Here is a 17,694-nt window from a genome sequence, read left to right as displayed (position 1 = left end):
GATGCTGACCGGGGATCGCGCGTCAGACAAGCTCTCGGTCGTTGTCCCCTTCAGGCCTCCCATGAAGCCTAGTAAGATCTCAGCCTCCCTCACGCTCCACCTCTTCCAGGAGATCCAGGGGGGCCTGGGCAGGAGCGTCAAGTTCGAAGATCTCATGCAGTATGTGAAGAGCACCGAACGTGCTCGGACGCCCTGGGGCTCACGGACTGGCTGAAGCAAGGCGATGCTGCGGAGAGAGTTTCACTCCACATGTACCAACTCTCCTCTTGCCCAGTCCACCTCTGACGATGCTTCAGTTTCGGGAGCAGCAGCGGCTGGAAGGAGAGGGAGCTGCTGCTAGAGGACTTCCTCGTAGCCTTCGCGCACGTGTCGAAAGGTTAGCGGAGCCTCTGACAGCTGGAGGGTTGCTGACGACTGACAGACAAGCTCGGCGTTTCTCGCCCTTACAAGATGCCGCGGTGGAAGCAGAGCCTCCCCAAAATCTCCCTGCCCGCGGCAAGTGTAGCATAAGGGAGAAGGAGCAGAGCAGAGCATGGAGACGTACAAGAGCTGAAGGGTCACGCGCATCTCGCTGTTGATGCTCCTCGTGCTCTCCACCTGCAGCACGTCACCTTCCACCCTCCCCACAAGATCTCACCAGCTCCAGGACAACTTCCGCTTCCTCCTTCCTCCTCCTCCCCAGCGCCCGCTGAACGAGGAGGAGACTGCTGCAAGCGTGCTGGACCCTCGGTTCAAGCTCGAGCACACAGCAGAGCTCTTGTTGCAGCTGCTTCAATTCCTCCTCCTGTTGTTTCATTTTCTTCTCCTGTCCTTTCAAGTCCTCCTCCTGCTGTTTCAAAGTTTCCTCCAGCTGTCTCATCCTCCTCTGCTCGGTTCCCATCGTCTCCTCCAGCAAGCGGAGCTTCTCATCTCGTTCACGGATCTCCCTGCCCTGCTCCCGAATCGCTTCCTCTCCTTGACTCGACACCTCCTTCTGCTGTCGTAACTCCCTTCCCTGTCGGCTGATCCTCTCCTCCTGCTCCCGCATCTCCTCCTCCTGTTGATGTATCCTCTCCACCAGCTGATGTATCCTTTCTTCATGCTGAAGGATCCTCGCCTCCGCCTCCTCCTGCGCCCTGGCTGCTTGCCGCATCAGGCTCGACCGCATCTCCTGCATGTCAGCCTCCATCTTGGACCTCGTCTGCTTGTTCGCATGCATGCTGAGCAGGAGGCTCCTCCTCTCCCCCATCATCCTCTCCACCTCTGCCCGATCGCGGCCGGTGCTCACCTTCGCCTCCTCCACCAGCCTCTGCGCCTCCCTCAACTCCAGCAGCAGGCTCCCAACACAGCTCGTCCCCTCTGCCACCCTCTTCGTCGTGTGCTGCAGCTCTGCACCCAGTGCCTCCATCCTCCTCCCCTCCTCCTCCTCCCGCAGCACGACCTCTTCCGTGCTCCTCCTGATCTGCGCGAGCTCCTTCATCACGCCCCTGACCGACACAGCAGCTGAAGCCAAGCTCCTCCTCGCTGACTGCAACTCCACCTCCTGCATCCTGTAGCGGTAGCACTCCTCCTCTAGCGCCTCCACCTGCCTCTGACGCTGGTGAATCTCTTCACTCGCACGTTCCCACCGCTCCTGTGCATCTTCAAGCTCACTCTCCCTGCTCAGCATGCTCGCCCGCAGAGTCTTCGCCGCCTCCTTCGCCTCCTCCAGCTCTCGCCCCGTCCGTAAGCTCCTCGCCTTCTCCTCCTGCAGCTCTGCAATCTTCTCCTGCAGCCTCCTGAACGTCTCCTCCTGCTTGTTCGACTCCTTGACCACCTGAGTACGTAGACTCTCCCTCTCCTCTTGCAGCTGCTTCACCTCCTGCTCCCTCTCCTCCACCTCCCTCCTCATCTCCTCCACTTCCCTCCTCAAGTGCGAGCTCCTCTCCTCCAGCACCGCCACCTCCGTCCTTGCCTTGTGCAGTTCCATCGAGCTCGTCCCCAGCTGCTTGCTGGCCGCCCTCAGCTCGCCCTTCACCTGCTCCAGCTCCTGCTGACGGGCATGCTGCTGCTGCTGCTGCTGCTGCTTCACTCTCTCCACCTCGTCGTTGGCCGCCAAGAGCAGCGAGCGGCTGTCTGCAAGCTCCAGCTGAAGCTGCTCTAGCTCCTCTCCCCTCCTCCTCATCTGACCATCGAACTCGTCAGTGTCACTGGCAGTCGCTGCAGGGCAGGAACCAGCCCCGTCCTGCCCCAGGCGTGCGCGAGCGGAGCAGCCGCCCTCACCTCCTGGAAGTGCTCGAAGTTGGCCTGCGATGACGACATGGCCGCCTGCGCCGCCTGCGTCCAGTCTCCTGCTGCCGGCGTCAGCCCCGCCTCCTTCCCAGCTCCTCACTCGCCTTCCTTGAGCCCCTTCCCAAGCTGGTCGCGCGACCTCTTGCACTCCTCACCCGCAAACAGTACTTGCTGGTGACCCTGCTCAGCAGGCCCGAGACTTGACACCCCCTTCTCACCTGATAGATCAGCTGGGCTTGCTGCTCGACTTGCGAAGATGCCAGCTTCTGCTCCCCTCGATCAGCGATGGGGCGGGCATTCATCGCGCACCTCTCGGCGAATGACGGCTCCGCTCGCAAACGTCAGCTCGGCCTGTGGAAGGAGGAGGTAAGCGGGGGGCGTTAAGACACAGGCGAAGGAGGGAGGAGGGGAGAAGAAGGAAGGAGGGAGGGAGGGGAGAAGGAGGGAGGAGGGAGGGAGGGAGAAGGAGGAAGGAGGGAGGAGGGGAGAAGGAGGGAGGAGGGAGGGAGGGGAGGAAGGAGGGAGGAGGGAGGGAGGAGAAGGAGGAAGGAGGGAGGGAGGGGGGACAAGACAGGAAGAGGCCAAGGGGAGGAGGGTCAGGGGCGCGAGCACCTTGAGGCTTGCAAACTCCTTGGCGATGTCATCAGAGAAGGAGGAGAAGGATGATCGCAGGAGGGCGAGACGGGGCTTGAGGTGCGAGCATACTGAAGTGTTCCACCGTCGGCAGAACTTCTGGACTTTCATCTGAAGCTCCCGCCGCTCTCGAGCCCCTTGCTCCGCCTTCCGCTGGCGCGTCGGTCAGGGGATGTGCAGGGGAAGATGGGGAAGGGAAGGGAAGAAAGGAAAGGGAGGATAGAGAATTTTCCTCTGCCCACCTCAAACTCTTGCAGCATCGCCGCTCGTGCTTCTTTACTCTTGCTCTCCTCCTCCTTCAGCTGTCCTTCCAACTCCTTCAATTTCTTCTCCAGCTGCAACGCTGGGGTCACGGTTCCATCGCCCTCCCGGCAGGAGTCTCCTCCTACTCACCCCAGCACAGACGCTCTGCTCCGATTCCAGCATCCTCTTCAACCTTGAGTTTTCATCCTTCTGACCTCCGAGAGTTAGCCATCACCATAACATCATCATCATCATCACCACCACCACCACCACCACAACAACAACAACCGCCACAAACACCATCATCATCATCATCATCGTCATTGTCATCGTCATCGTCGTTATCATCAAATCCTCACCAATCTATCGTGCGAGCCCTTCAGATCCCGCAAAAGGAGCAGGTAGCGATGCAACGATGCGTCCAGAAACTCTTTCAAGAACTCCTCAAACCTGCTCCTGGGCTCTGCCCAACTCTGTTTGGATGGGGCAGGTGAAGACAAGAAATCTAGAAGTACAACTCAGCCAATGTCATACCTCACACACAGACATACCGCACGAGGCCGCCAGGGCGTCCAACCCTTCAGTCGACTTCGCCCACTGGTCTCTGAGCAGGGAAATGTGCTCTTCGTGCATCGTCTTTGCGATGCTCTCTACCTCACTCCTTCTCTGCTTTGCATGCGTTTCTTGGATAGCTTGCAGCCTCCTGTCCTTCTCCCTCAAGGTGTCCGCTAGGTTTCTGACCTCCTCCTCCATCTCTCTCTTCAGCCACTCTGACTCCTTCAGCTCCTCCACAGTCGACTGCAGCTTCTTCCTACGCTCCTCCTCCTTCCTCAGTCTGTCTTGGCAGCTCTCCAGCTCCTCCGAGATTCTGCCAGTCGCCTCGTCCATGTTAGCGCGGAGCCTTTCCAGCTCTTTCCGGTGCTTCTTCTTCATCGCCTCCTCCTCCTCCTTCATAGCCTCTACCTTGGCCAACAGACTCTCGTTCTCCTCCATGAGCTCCGCGATCTTGGAGCTCTTCGACTTCACTTCAGCCTTGTACGCCCTCGCCTTCCTCTTGAGCTCGCCGTCCCTCTCCAGCGAGTCCTTCACCGCCTGGGACAGCATCTCCTGGATCTCCCGCATCTCCTCCCGCAGGTCAGCCAGCTGTGCGTCTGAGGCTTCACATTCCGATCGGGCCCGGGAAAGCTCGTCCTCCAACCCCGACCTCTGCGACAGCACAAGGTTGTGGTCTTGCTCCAGCTTCTTTCTGCGGAGCATGTCAGTGGCGACCGAAGCACTCTCACGGTGACAAGGTAAGGATGAGGATGAGAACACACCTCTGATGCTGCTCATGCTCGTACAGTTTGTTCAACTGGATCATGGTCTCCTCCAAGTGATTGTACGAAACACACTTCCTCTCCAGTTCTGCTTCTACTGCCTCCAGCTTGCACTTGCAGGCTTGCAAGTTTGCCTGCAGTTGACGGGACTCTCTCTCATGGTCCACCTGCCTGTCCATGAGCTGTGAAGAAAAGTTCTGCCTGGATTCGTTGGGGTCATCCATCACCACCACTTTCTTGAGCAGCGAAAGTGCTTTCAGAAGCTCCCTGTCAGAGTCTTGCCTGAGCTCTTTCTCTTTGAACAAGTCTTGCTGCAAGTCATACAAGCTCCTGCGGAGGTTGGAGACCTCCGACAGGTCGTCCTTCTTCATAGATGCTCTGCTTCCCGAGAAGGCAAAATCCATGCTTGCCTTGGAAACCGATTCCATCTTCTCACAGATGAGAGCAAACAACAGACAAAGGAGCTTCTTCGAGGATACTTTCTTCGCTCTTTTCCTTCTTCTTCCTTCACTCAGTGCCTCTCCACCTCTCTCCCTCCTTCCTGCTCACTCTCCTTGTCCCCCCTCTCCCGCCCATGCCACAGAAGCATCGCGGGAGACCCACCATCAAATCCTGGCGTGGTGGTTTCAAACAAGTTGGACGGTTATAAGCTGCAACCGCCCGGCGCCCGGGTTTCCGAAGTCACTCGACTCCGGCGAGTCGCAGCGGGCCGGGCCGAGCCGCTCACACTGACGGTGGCACCGTCCAGGCTGAGTCCGAAAGCCCGGCCGCTGCCTCTCGGGGGGAGGCCGCACCGGCGCTTTAAATTAACCACTGAGTACTCGGCGGCTGTGACTCCGACTCCGAGTGAGGCTGGCCACCACTCAGTGACTCCAGTGACGATGCGGCTGCCAGGCTGAGTGAACCGTACGGTCGTTCGGGTCAGTGACTGAGTCATGCCAGGCTCGGATCGGGTCATGGCAGTGGACCGGGATCCGATGATCACTGACTCAGCCTGGCAGTGATCGGACTCCCGGCGGCGCAGTGAGGCTCACCGGGGGCAATGCCGCTACAGTGACGGATGATCCGAGTGATGGTGCCACAGATGATCCGACGATTTGACTTCCTCACTGAAAGTTAGCGGATCAGTCCTGGCACTCGGATCGGATCCGAGTCCGCCGCGGCGCGGCATCATCCATGAGTCGGATACTAGGCTATCGGACTCGAACTTTGAAGTCAATCGTCGGATAAGAGTTCATTTCACTTAGTCAAGTATTTATAATGTTAGCAGGATCAGACCACAAAAATTCAAAGGAAAAACTTAGATGCCCCCAGGCATCAATCACCACTACCTCAGTTATCAACTTAGTGTGCATTCTTAGCAAGGAACTCTTGGAGAGTCTTCTCATCACCAGAGATCAACCTGGCAATCTGCTTATTCTGGGCAGGTCAAGGTGATAAAGCGTACTCGTCCACTTTGTCGCCATTCTTGTACGCCACAAAGGTTGGCATGGCGTCAACTCCTTGCGAAACGGCAGTGCCCTGAACAATCCATCAGTGAGCTGACCTCTACCATGGTCTTCAACGACGCCACCTCGTTCTGGTCGATGTCCACAACAAGGAAGAGATTCGTTGCATATGTCTCTTCAAGTCTCTCGAACACAGGAGCTATTGACTGGCATACTTTGCACCATGAGGCCTTGAAGAGGACGAAAGCGTTCTTTTGCGATGCGACGTTGCACGAATGTAGCAGCAACATTGAATCAAAGTCAGAAATGTTCGATTCATACATAGATGATACAGAGACATCGAATCCCGTCTCTTTCCTACGTCTTTGCTAAGTTCAACGCAAGCACAACACATCAATTTGCTCATATTGTAGTCGTCACGATTTGATGCGAACTGCAACAGAATAATCCCATCCAAACATTCTTCACTTCATATCTTGTCACTAATCTCATCTCATCTCAGCAAAGATATTCATCGTATCGTCTCTCCAGCAGCATGGCGCTACCTTGCCCTTGATCAGACCGTCGAAGTCGTCTCTGTTCGTCGCTTCCTTCATCCCTCCCTTCTCCTCCACTCACTACCCCCATCCACTTATTACCCCTATTATCCCCTTAAATAACCACCCCTCATCAAAAACCACCCCTTTGTTTACGCACCCTTATTTGACTAGGATACCCCTCCTTGACTACCCACCCTCCTTTGATTGTACCTATGGAATGACTGCCCTAATGACCCCCACCATCCTTTTTCAAGCTCTACCGGTGGATATACTAAACCCACCCTCACTAGCACGGTTCTAAAAACTATCAAGCACCCGTCCTTCCGTGACAGTACCCACCTTCTGGCCACCTAAAGCTTTCTCCACCCCTCCCTTGAAGGGAGAAGTTGACTACTAGCATCCTATAGTCGTAGGTGGGGACTACCCCGGTAGAATTGCTCGATATGTCTCCCACCCTGGCATGGACCACCTGATTCCTCCCCCGCCACCCGGCCCGGCGCCGGGCCCGGGCGAGTGACTGAAACCAGTGGCACTGACCACTGAACAAATCAAATCAGAATTAACAAGATCTTTAATCGTAATAAGAAGGCTTTTAATCTCGGCTGGAGGATTAAGCATTGCACAGACCGCTGGGACAGCGCAGCGTGGCGCTATGGCGGCGTATGCGGCAGGTAAGGCTCTACACATCCGCCTCCTCCCCCTTCCCTCCTATCGCACATCCATGCTCCGCTGTGATAAGAAGGGAAGGAGAAAGTGTGTGCGCTGTTGCCATGAGAACTGTTTCCTGTCCCAGCTGCACCTTCGTTCTAAGAATTATGTCTTGGCATGAACGAAAAGTTGTTTGGTCTACCTTCCTTTCCCTCTGCCTTGAAGAATATAGATATCGAGTCTCTTCTTCTCCTCCAACTCGATGGAATACATCAACAAACATTTCAACATGTTTGCCTACCCCTGCTGACTCCTTCCTCAACCAAGTCTACTGGAGCTGCTACGATTTTCACGAATGCATGTGCTCATGTTGCATGATAAGATATTCGATTGTCTTGAATGTTCGAAGATCATCTGTTCTTCTTGAGTTGTTCATGTACCCTTGTTAGGACAGATGTGCTAAACCCGAAGCCCTGTCGTCCCATACCCCAACAAAGTATTAGCAGCAATCATGTAATTCATGCTTGGTAGCAGCTCTCCTGGGGATGCTGGCATCGGCGTGGGGCATGAAGCAGGATGTGATTTCTTTCCGAGCTCCCTACAGCAGCGGAAATGTTCCCGGATGGGTCGCGATGGGGTCGAGCGTCGTCACAGAAACGTTCATTCGCCTGACGCCATCGGAGGCGGGGCATGAAGGAGCGCTGTGGAGCCAGCGGAAGATGCCGTACAGGGAGTGGGAGCTAGAGCTCACGTTCAAGGTGGTAGGAGCAAGATACCTCGGGGGAGACGGGTTTGCCATCTGGTTCACGAAGCAGTCCGAGGGGTTCGGGGGAACGTTTGGGAACCGCGAGGATTTCCAGGGGGTGGGGGTGGTGCTGGACACGTACGACAACGACGGGAAGAGGGACAACCCGTCCATCATGGCGTTCAGCAGCACAGGAGATCTGCGATTCGACCATGACAGCGATGGGCGGGAGCAGAAGCTGCCAGGCGCCCAGTGCAAGCTCGGGTTCCGCAACTCGCGCTCGCCGGTGATGTTGAGGATCCGATATCAGGACAAGACCCTCACGGTAGAGCATGACATCCGTGGGAAGGCCTCGTACACTCAATGCTTCAAGGTCGGCGTTGAGATGCCTGACGAGTATTTCGTTGGCTTGTCTGCCCATACTGGGCAAGTCGCCGACAATCACGACATCTACTCGCTAGAGGTCACTAGCCTCGAACCCGCCACGCCGCATGACGATCAGCAAGCTCCTTCTCCTGTCGCTGAGAGCCCGAAGCAAGAAAAGTCGGAGCACTTCCCTCACGAGTCTGCCCAGGAGCAGCACGAGTGGCGACGCGACGACGACAGGCACCTGCAACGATTTGCGGATGCGCTACAGCGATGGGTGGACATGCCTGCGGTTAGAAAGGATGAAGTCAGAAAGCTTCGAGTTGACAGCACCAAGGGGAGTGATGTACAGGACATGAAGGAGGTGGTGGACAACGAGCTGGTCGATAACGTTCCGGAGGAGGCGCCCGCTAGCCCCGAGAGCAGCAGCCCGGCTGCGGAGCCTTCACCCGCCGCCGACAGCGACCTGGAGTCATCCAGTTCCTTCAAAAACGAGGTGAAGGAGACGCTCGGCCTGATTCAGGCGGAGATTCGGCAAATCGCGCATGAGATGCGGGGGACCATCACTCTCGCGCACGCCGTCTCCTCCCAGTCCGGCGAAGAAACCAACGCCGGGGGCTCCGCGCGCTCGGCCTCGGAGCTGCTGGTGGACGTCGGGGAGATTGTGATGAGGTCGGAGAAGTCAGTGGTCAAGGAGATGTCGCTGAGCAGCTCGGGCATGAAGCAGCACCTGGACGAGGTCAAGAGGGACCTTGCGAGCCTCCAGGCGATGGTGCAGAACACCCTGATCAAGAGCTCCCACGACGCCCTCGCCAAGGTCCTCAACCTCCAGAACGACAACCAGAAGATCCTACATCTCCTCTCCGAGATCCATCAGCGACGGGTGAGCGATTCGTTTCCTTTCAATCCCTCCCATCCCTTCTCCCGCACACTCCCTTCCAGGCCCCCCCCCCCCCCCCTTCTCCTAATCCCTGACACCTTTGGGGTTTGCCCAGGCTGGGGATGTGGCGGGCCCGAGGGAGCATCCCAGGGATGCTCATGTTGACACGCTTCACGAGAAGAGGACGTCGTCGGGGGGAGTTTCCTACACAATTTTCCTTGTGTCGCAGATCGTTTGGATAGGGATTTTGATTGCTGTCAACAGCTTTGGGAAGAAGAAGGATGGAATGGTGAGACCAGCTCCCCCCTCTCCTTGCCTGTCCTGCTTTCTCCTCGCCTTCCTCTTCTCCTCCCATTGCCTGTTCGTCTTGTGGCCCTGGCTGACGTTGGTATACAGGATTTCCTGCCAATGTCGGCGAAGAGAAGTGTGTGATTTGTGAGTGATGCGGGTTGTAAAGGGAGGCAGCAGACTTAGTAAAGTGCGTTAACAAAACCTTCTGTGAATGAGGAGGAGGAAGAGGAAGAGAAGGAGGGTTAAGATCGTGTATGTGCGGATGGCGTAATGATGGCGAAAGAACTGGTGGAATAACAATGGACTATTTCGATGAGGAGGGGACAGCCTTCTCCCTCCCCCTCCTTCTCCTCCTCCTCCTCCCCCTCCTCCCTTACCCTCCTGGATCCAACAGGGAATCGTTCCTGGTAGAATTGGTTGATGACCGTGTTGATCTCATGGGGACATAAACAAATTTTCACAACCTACATGACCAACAACCTCTACGTCCTCCGCAAGCGTCATCCCCCTCCCCTCCCCTCCTTACGGCAGCTCCGTCCCCATCCGCTGTCTCTCTGTCCACAGCAGCCCCTGCTCCTTCCGCTCGACAGCCACGTGAAATTCCTGCGGGCGCTTCTCAGCAAGGGAGGGTGAAGGAGTGCAAGGCAGCTGACTTGATCCATGGAGACCTCCCGGAGCTCCTCAGGACTCATCTTGCAGACCTGCCGGGGCCACAAGGTCAGGGGAGGAGCAGGAGGCGTCCCAGCAGACCAGGGAGGTTCCAAGGAGGAGACTTCGCGCTTTCTCGGCAGTCTTCCTGCCCACGACGCTCAGAGGGTTCGTTGAGATTGTCCTTCCTCTTTCACCTGTTCTCCATCGACACTTGCGAGTTGGCTCGGAAGCAGACCTTGCGCAGCTGGCAGGCGGTAAGCATCGCCCATGGAACCCTCCATTCTACCTCGTCTATCGCCTCCTTGCTCCTCGCTTGCCCATTCACCTCCATCATAGATAGCAGCCCGAGCCTTTCTTCCTGCCCCACTGGTCAGTCGGGAACCCCCTATCCGTGGACCTCCGCACGTCTTCCGCTGTCGGCCTCCCTCGGTACCTCGAGCCGAACGCCGGGTCAAGCTCAGGAGCATTCAGCCTCTCGATCTCCCGCTGATTCTCCTCCTCCATGTGCTTGCTCTGCAGGACCGATCCGTGCAACTCAACGATCCGCTGGATCTCCTGCCTCCTCAGTCACGTTGAAACTACACGCTCCTGGAGTTTTGTACCTGCTCTTCTACCAGCCCTCGACCATGCTGGTACTCTCTGTCATACCTTGTCCTCCTCAGCACCTCACGGTCAAAGTTCCCTTCCTTCAGCATCCTCCTCCTCTCCCCCGCTGTTAGCTTGGCTCCGTTTCGCTCATGCGTCCTCGCAGTGGACGCGTCCCCTTCCAGACCATCATAGCTGACTCTCGATGCCTCCTTGATCTTGCTCAGAGCCTCCTGTCTACGCTCCTCCCTCATCGTCGATCTGTTCCTCGTCCTTCGAGGGGCTGCCAGCACGAACGGACTGGTCGGCCTCCCCGTCGATCGCGCGTCGATCTCGATCCACCTTGCGCTTCCTTGCTTGTTCCATGCAAGGAACTTGTCCTCTCCTGCCTGGCCTTTCCTCCTCTCCCTCCCTCCCTCCTCCTCCTCCCCACCCCCTGCCTTCCTCCCTCTCCCTAACGCTCCTCCCATGGTCAACTTTGACTAGCGGAGGCTGCCTCAGAGCAATTTCTTTCCATGAATGGCACCGAGAGTTGCCAGGAGCGACGGGTGGAGGGGAAGAGAAGGAGGAGCAGGGAGCAGGGAGGTCGGGAAGGATAGGAGGAGCAGGGAGGAGCAGAGGTACGGCTCCTGCACGGACGAAGACCATGAGAGCTTGTAGGAGTTGATGGGACAACGACGAAGCTCCTGTGGTAGTATCATGCCAGCAATCATCATGAGCACGGTAGGAGAGAGGCTGGAGCAGCTCAATGGTTCAAGGGTGCCTATGATGATGTTGTGGCGTCCCAACCCCAAAGACATAATCGCCGGTCGAGCCGACTTCGGCAGCGGCAAGCATGTTCGGCTCAGGGAGGACGGAGTGTGCGCGGGAGCATTCGACCCTACTTGGCAGCTGCTGGGCCAGCAGCTGGCCAGCTCAGGTGAACCTCGTACCGCGAAGTTTTGCTCAGCATCAGCCTGCCATGTCTCGCACTGAGTTAGCACCACAAGGGCGACACTTGGCAGTTGCCAGCAGCATCGGAGCCTCGCAGCAACGCACTCTCAGGCTCAGTCTTGCCTCTCCTGTCTCGGATCCTACGGGCGGAAGCTCACGAGTCAGATGTTCTCCACTGACCTCTTCATCTGTCAAGTCGCCGGAGCAACTGGCAAGTAGACGGCCGCTGAGAACAGCCCACTGCCATCCGATCGCACCGTGTCTTCGTCTTTACTCAAAGCACTAGAGTCTCTCAGTAGTGCCACCCGGTGACCGGCCGGGCACTGCATCATAGTACTATGATGATACACTGACCGTACTCTGTGAGGGTCAGGTTCTGCCTCGCCGTACCAGGCTGATGACGAACGGTGACCTGTTCAACGGTTTCAGCACCCGGGCGTCTTTTACTCAAAGTTAAGTTCCGGGCGTGGCTAGTAGGCTCCTCAGCGTCCGGGTATCACACCGTGAGCCGCGGCCCGGCTCTCAATGACTGATTTGGACAGTGTGACCGACCGGCGCAGCCCCCGGGGGCCCGCCGTTGGGAGATCCGACGAATGGAAGTTCCCACTGGTCCCTCGGATCGTGCGCGCCCGGCGGCTGGCTTCACAGGGGGAGTCACGTGACCGGGCCGGGTTTACTTATCATAGTATATGCTCCTTGTTAAAAAAAACTTGACGGGGAGTCCAGCGGTGGCAATCGGTTGGATAGCGACCGTTCATTGCCAAGGGGTTCTCCGAATAGTCGCATCTCAATATGGGCGTCTCCCTTCACCGATGTTCAAGTAGGACCCCTCGGTCCTACTAGGCTAGTGTGGTGTATCTCAACGTTCTTTACTACAGCTCCCTTCCCCCGGAGGTCCTGACCAGGAACCCCACCCCCTACCCCTCCATCGACTGCCAGCGGACACATTGCTGACTCATGTCCCAGCGAAGTAAACTTCTTTGGCTGGTGGGGTACTAAATCCGGAAATAGACGGGGGTACTGGCGGATTCAAATCGGATGTATATTTAGGGGTCCCTTGGTGAGGGTATCCCTACACCAGCCGGGAAGGGACAGTGGAACATTAACTTCGAAGGTACCCCTCCACCCCCACGTGAACTACGGAAGTGGTCCGAACACGTCAGTTTTAACGTTGGGGTGGGGTGGAAATTGATAGATCATGGGTAGTCTGCACAGTAAAGTGAAGGGAAAAGCAGGGTGGGGTAATGAATCATCCAAATTTCTTCAAGTTCGATGGAAGGCTACGTGGGGTGGGGTACAGGGGTGGGGGTAAGTTGACAGCTGGCGAAACTTATTTAGCACAGTGTGGTAAAGACTGTTCCTAGGAAGGGGCAAAGGGGTGGGTCAAACAGAGGTGATGGGGTGGATATGAAGGGGTCTTCTACCCTTCTGGGAGTGGGAAACGGGTGGGTAATTTCGTCTGGTTAATTTTCTGATAGGGTGGGTAGTCAGGTCGGCAGCGAACACCCGGAGAAAGGGGACCAAAATAAAGCACAACTCGAAGCCATTCGAAAATGCCTGAACGCATGGCGGAAGGGGCGAGGAGAGGGAGAGGAGGAGAGGAAGAGGCAATGAAGGCATGATCGAGATCAAATGTGAGGATGGAGAGAGAGAATGGAGATGGAGATTGAGACCTGAGTAGCTGCTGAACGTCTCGAATGAAAGAGAAGAAAAGAAGTGCACGTGGGGTTCGTGCCACAGTCCGGCCTGATGATTGTTAGGATGGTTTAAGGAAGGATATGAGGCGTAGAATTGTAGAGCGATGGGAAATTAGAGTCGTATCGTCATATATGACTTTGAGACTCGATTCAACTTCCATTAGGTCTCTTGCTGGGAGTCCAAGAGGAGAATTTTTGATCGTGCAAACGATTCAGTTGCTGAATCTTTGATTCTTCAGGTCAAAAAATCACCACCTAGGATCTAACATTCTTGGCCGGAAATCGGAGATGTGCAAAGGTAAGACCGACTTTTGTGTATGCTGGAGTTTTCACTGTATCTGCAGCCGGCAGCTGCCTTGAGTGCTTGAAAGTCAGCTCACACGACCTGTCTGTTAGCAAGTTGAACTTGTTTGGAGAACATTTCTCCCGCAGCTTTTCCTGCGGGGATGGCAACGACGAGCCCGAACAGGCGAGGTGCATGCACCTGACACGAAAGAGAATGTCCCTGTCCATCTCCAACATCGACCTGAAGTCATGCGCTGACTCGGAGAGCATTTCTAAGGACACAGTATTCTCTCCCGTTGGCAGGCCCAACAGGGAGGAGTACAAGGCGTACGAGGAACTCGTCAAGAGCTCCAGCTGCAGCGATTCTCCTCTCTGTTCTCCAACACACATGAGGCCAAGGATGGACAACGTGGGCGGTTTCCTAGTCGGCACCCCGAAGCAGGTTGATTTCTCCTCCAGGAGCTTCCGAACGGCGCCGATCAGCGTGCAGGGGGTTCGGCAGGTTTGGATCCGTCTTGAGCTGAACCAGAGGAAGCAGACGCTGGTGGATTCCTGTGGCAACGGCAACCAGAACTGGTTCGAGCATGCAGTCAAGTTTGACCTGTCGGCCGTTCTAGAAGTTCATCCCGACCGGATCCAGATTGACCACGTGATGGAGAAGGGCGACAAGACGTTGATCGAGGTCAGGCTGATAGAGAGCGGAACCAACTCGGACCGTCTCGACGTCGCGCATGTCGCCGAGCAGCTGTTGTGGCAGGTGTCTCGCAACATGTTTGTCAAGAACACGCTGGGGTACAAGTCCATAAGGGAGATGATCATGAAGGTGGACGTCAAAGACAGAGCTCCTAGAAACTGGTCCAAGTACTTGTTTGTCGGATGCCTCCTGGTGCTCCTCTCCGCCATGCACCTCTCCATGGCCTTCAGCTCGATCCCCGCCGTCGGCATGCGATCGAAGGCCTCTATGCCCTCTCAGCTCCGGAGAAGCGAGTTTGTACATTCTCCCTTGGCTATCAGGGATGAAAGTTTCACCCTGCAGAGCAGAGCGCGAAGACCCGTCGGAGCCCTCAAGATGCTGGAGCCCTTCACGATCACCACCCTGCTGCTGGTGGGTGCGGAGAAGGTCATGACGACCAAGTCGGCCGAGAGCAAGTCGGAGAACAGGATGGAGCTGAAGGCGGAGGCCAAGGAAGGGATAACGAGGGGACAGGCCAAGGAGCTGCGAAGACAGGAAGGCATGACCGCCATGCAGGCGACTTCTGGACAGCGCCCAAAGAGATCGCTCAAGCGATCCCACACGCTTGCCTCGCGCACCATCAGGTCCCTTGCTCGCTACGTAATGAAAGACCCGGTATGCGCGACCGACACGCTCTTCAAGTCTGCGACTAGGACGTTGGTGCAGAGACGAGTGATGGAGGAGGAGTATCCTGCTGAGGTTGCAGTGTTCGACGACATCACTGAGAACTTGCTCAACACGCTGGATCAGAAGTCTTCGCTCATCATGCATGGGGGAAAGGTGTACATGAAGATCAGCCATATCGTCGATCACGTGGTCAACCATCTAACGGCCTCGGAGATCCACACTCTCAACTCGCTCGCTCACGTCACCCATTTTCCAACCGGGCTAGGACATTTTGCGGTTGTGTCAGGATTTGCGCTGGCCGCCTTCATGGCAGCGTTTGTTGTAAATGAGAACCCTCTTGACTGAAGACTTTTTTTGTTTGTAATCTTTACAGTTTTTAGTAGTTGTGTAAAAAGAAAAGACTTTGATACATCTGCTCCACCAATCAAACAACATGTAGTTGCCCTCAAACAACATGCAGTTGCCTTGAAACAACATGCAGTTGCCTTCAAACAATATGAAGATGTTTTCAAACAACATGCGGTTGCCTTCAACCAATATGCAGTAGCCCAGGTCATCATTGTAGTGGAGGTTGAGACTTGAGCGTGCTACCACTGTTCGTTCCGAAGAACCCGCTCTGTGAAGCGTGAGAGGTCATGGCTGCAAGGAAGCTCGTCATCACTTCTTCACGCACAAGCAAGTCTTCACCTCCTCCTTCCGCCCTCTTGCTCGGCCTCCCCGCAGCCTTGGTCGCTGGTTGTCCCGCCGCTCCCCATCGCGCGTTGGCCGCCTGGTGTGCCGCCTGCTTTTCGACCGCTGCCTCTCGCACCTTCACCTTGCCGACGACCCCCTGGTCGTATCCGTCCTTGACGATCATCTACTGCCATGTCAGGGGAGGAGAGCACAAGGTTGCACAAGAACTCACCGCAAGGTCCCTGAACCGCTCCTCGATGTACCTCAGAGCAAGGAAAGGATCCTTGGTCTCCTGCTTCGGACGCGAGTCTGCCATGTGCGTCGCTCTGCACCTGTTGAAGAGGTTGAAGATGGCCATTTGCGACTCTCCCAGCTCTCGGATCCCGTCCTTGACCTCGTCCTCGCGCGTCGCCTTGTGGGAGTCAGCGATCACCGTCTCTATCCTTGCCTTCTCCAGCCTCTCCTGGTGCTCGGCAATCTCACTGCTCTTGACGAGAACCTCGTTCTGCAGCCGCTTGGTCATCTGACTGAGGTGGTGGCGGTACGTCTCCGTGTCGTCTATGTTCTTCTGCACCATCGTCTGCAGGTCGTCGTTGGTGGCACTTAGAGTCTGGTAGCGCTTCAGGATATCTGAGACCTCCGTGAAGTCCTCGCTGTGCTCGACCACCTTCTCCAGGTACGTCTGATAGATCAGATGCTCGTCCAGCCGCGACCTTGCCAGGTTCAGCTTGTCGTTGATGTTGCGGCACTCCAGCACAAGGGCCTCCGCCTCCTTCTCCTTCCCCCTCCTGATGTTCACCTCGTCTTGCGCTCGTTTCAGCGCTCTGCTCCTCTTGGCATCGTTCTCCTTGAGGAACAGTTGGAATTTGGCCTCCTCGGACTTGAGCTTCTGCGCCTTGATGGCAAGAGTCTCCTCCTTCTCCTTGCACTTCGCCATCCTCTCGTGATGCTCGGCCTTCTTCAGGTCCAGCTGCTGCTGCACCTCTTGCATCTGCTCCATCCCCGTCACTTCACCCCTGGCATGCGTGGTCAAGGCCACAAACCTCTCGGTTCGCCTTGAGCAGCTCAGTGCTCTGAGAAGACTGGTGCGACATGTCGGCGATGCTCCTGTTGGCGCTGCAGCAGAAGCGTCACGACCAAGGCAGTTGGATCACATTCAGCCCCTCACCTCTCAATCCTCGGCAGCTTGACAGTCTTGTGCTGCTTGCTCGTCACGTTGGCATTCTACCAGCAAGTCAGCCCCGGACACAAGGGCAGGCGCCTCGTCTCGCTACCTGCGTTATGAACATGCTCTTCTTTCCTGTGCTGATGGGCTCGATCGTATTCATGTCTAGTTGCTCCGCAGACATCTCCTCCTACTCCGTGCCGACACTCGACTGCTCAGCTCAGGCACAGTCAACTCGTGGGCGTGACACTTGGAGGAAACTTGACGGCTCGTGCCTGCAGCCTGAGGCTCCTCGTCGACTAGCTGAGCCTGCAAGGTGTTCTGCTCTAGTTTCTTTCCAGGCTGCGTTGACAACAGACAGGGAGACTTGATCGACAACCTGATGGGATTTCGAGTGAAGGTTATGATACAAGGTATGATACGGCTGAATATGGTTTTTCGCCGTCCGTCAGCACGGTCAGCAGCTCCTTGTCGCCTCAATCCCTCGGTTCTCCTCCTCCTCCTCGTCTCTTCCTCTCCTCTCGCCTCCCTCCTCCTCTTCCTCTCCCTCTCGGCATCGAGCCGCTAGTCCACGCCTGCCCTGCACTCTCAAACTGCCGCCCATCTGTGTATCGAACGGAAAAAAACTTTCGTTGAATATGTTCTAATCCAACCCGCCTCGCTGTAAATTATCGTAGTAAAAGCTTTTGACTAAAACTTGTCAAAAAGGCCTTCCACCACCAGACAACGGCCGCCTGGCCCTACCGTCTACCCTGCCCGCCTCAGTAAATTGAATGAGGAGGGATGAGGGGTCGCACCAAGAAATCGGGGCCATGTCGGGGCGGCTTTGGGGGGCGGTCGGCCTGCTGCTGGCCATGGCGGTAGGGGAAGTGAGAGGTATGATGGGTGAGCGAATGCTGAGCATGGGAGAGAGACAGCCGACGAGGAGAGGATGCGACGCTTGGGATGCGCTGCTGTGCTTCCACTCGGCTGCACCAGGAATGTTTG

General features: G+C 56.3%; 6 protein-coding genes across 6 annotated transcripts; 2 read left to right on the top strand and 4 right to left on the bottom strand.

Annotated features, from left to right (window-relative positions):
• Positions 1-79: 79 nt before the first annotated feature.
• Positions 80-4,870, bottom strand: GUITHDRAFT_111167 (hypothetical protein; the record flags this gene model as incomplete). Its single annotated transcript, XM_005829721.1, has 14 exons — positions 80-124; positions 175-226; positions 280-314; positions 367-597; positions 638-2,203; positions 2,242-2,334; positions 2,469-2,516; positions 2,560-2,601; positions 2,863-3,036; positions 3,126-3,218; positions 3,277-3,336; positions 3,486-3,631; positions 3,678-4,372; positions 4,443-4,870. The coding sequence occupies 14 exons, from the start codon at positions 4,868-4,870 to the stop codon at positions 80-82; spliced, it is 3,708 nt and encodes a 1,235-aa protein (XP_005829778.1).
• Positions 4,871-5,888: 1,018 nt separating this feature from the next.
• On the bottom strand, positions 5,889-6,153 carry GUITHDRAFT_57842 (hypothetical protein; the record flags this gene model as incomplete). The annotated part of the gene is made up of 2 exons (XM_005829720.1): positions 5,889-5,963; positions 6,016-6,153. Coding segments are annotated over 2 exons (213 nt in total), but the record flags the coding sequence as incomplete, so codon positions are not given.
• Positions 6,154-7,065: 912 nt separating this feature from the next.
• GUITHDRAFT_164025 (hypothetical protein) lies at positions 7,066-9,556 on the top strand. Its single transcript, XM_005829719.1, has 4 exons — positions 7,066-7,100; positions 7,609-9,071; positions 9,184-9,357; positions 9,465-9,556. Exons 1-4 carry the CDS (start codon positions 7,082-7,084, stop codon positions 9,498-9,500), a joined length of 1,692 nt encoding a protein of 563 aa, XP_005829776.1. The 5' UTR covers positions 7,066-7,081; the 3' UTR covers positions 9,501-9,556.
• A 325-nt stretch (positions 9,557-9,881) lies between these two features.
• Positions 9,882-10,849, bottom strand: GUITHDRAFT_111164 (hypothetical protein; the record flags this gene model as incomplete). Its single annotated transcript, XM_005829718.1, has 6 exons — positions 9,882-9,962; positions 10,013-10,060; positions 10,110-10,155; positions 10,205-10,368; positions 10,416-10,565; positions 10,613-10,849. The coding sequence occupies 6 exons, from the start codon at positions 10,847-10,849 to the stop codon at positions 9,882-9,884; spliced, it is 726 nt and encodes a 241-aa protein (XP_005829775.1).
• Positions 10,850-13,357: 2,508 nt separating this feature from the next.
• GUITHDRAFT_111163 (hypothetical protein) lies at positions 13,358-15,215 on the top strand (the record flags this gene model as incomplete). Its single annotated transcript, XM_005829717.1, has 3 exons — positions 13,358-13,389; positions 13,465-13,523; positions 13,570-15,215. The coding sequence occupies 3 exons, from the start codon at positions 13,358-13,360 to the stop codon at positions 15,213-15,215; spliced, it is 1,737 nt and encodes a 578-aa protein (XP_005829774.1).
• Positions 15,208-17,275, bottom strand: GUITHDRAFT_87954 (hypothetical protein). Its single transcript, XM_005829716.1, has 6 exons — positions 16,817-17,275; positions 16,711-16,766; positions 16,586-16,658; positions 15,775-16,533; positions 15,558-15,726; positions 15,208-15,509 (listed from the first exon to the last, which is right to left on the bottom strand). The coding sequence occupies exons 1-6, from the start codon at positions 16,889-16,891 to the stop codon at positions 15,427-15,429; spliced, it is 1,215 nt and encodes a 404-aa protein (XP_005829773.1). The 5' UTR covers positions 16,892-17,275; the 3' UTR covers positions 15,208-15,426.
• Between the last annotated feature and the right edge of the window lie 419 nt (positions 17,276-17,694).

Source organism: Guillardia theta (genome assembly GCF_000315625.1).
Source record: "Guillardia theta CCMP2712 unplaced genomic scaffold GUITHscaffold_50, whole genome shotgun sequence".
NCBI lineage: Eukaryota > Cryptophyceae > Pyrenomonadales > Geminigeraceae > Guillardia > Guillardia theta.
The sequence above is the reverse complement of the archived record's forward strand: the minus strand, read 5'-3'. Positions and strand labels throughout refer to the sequence as shown.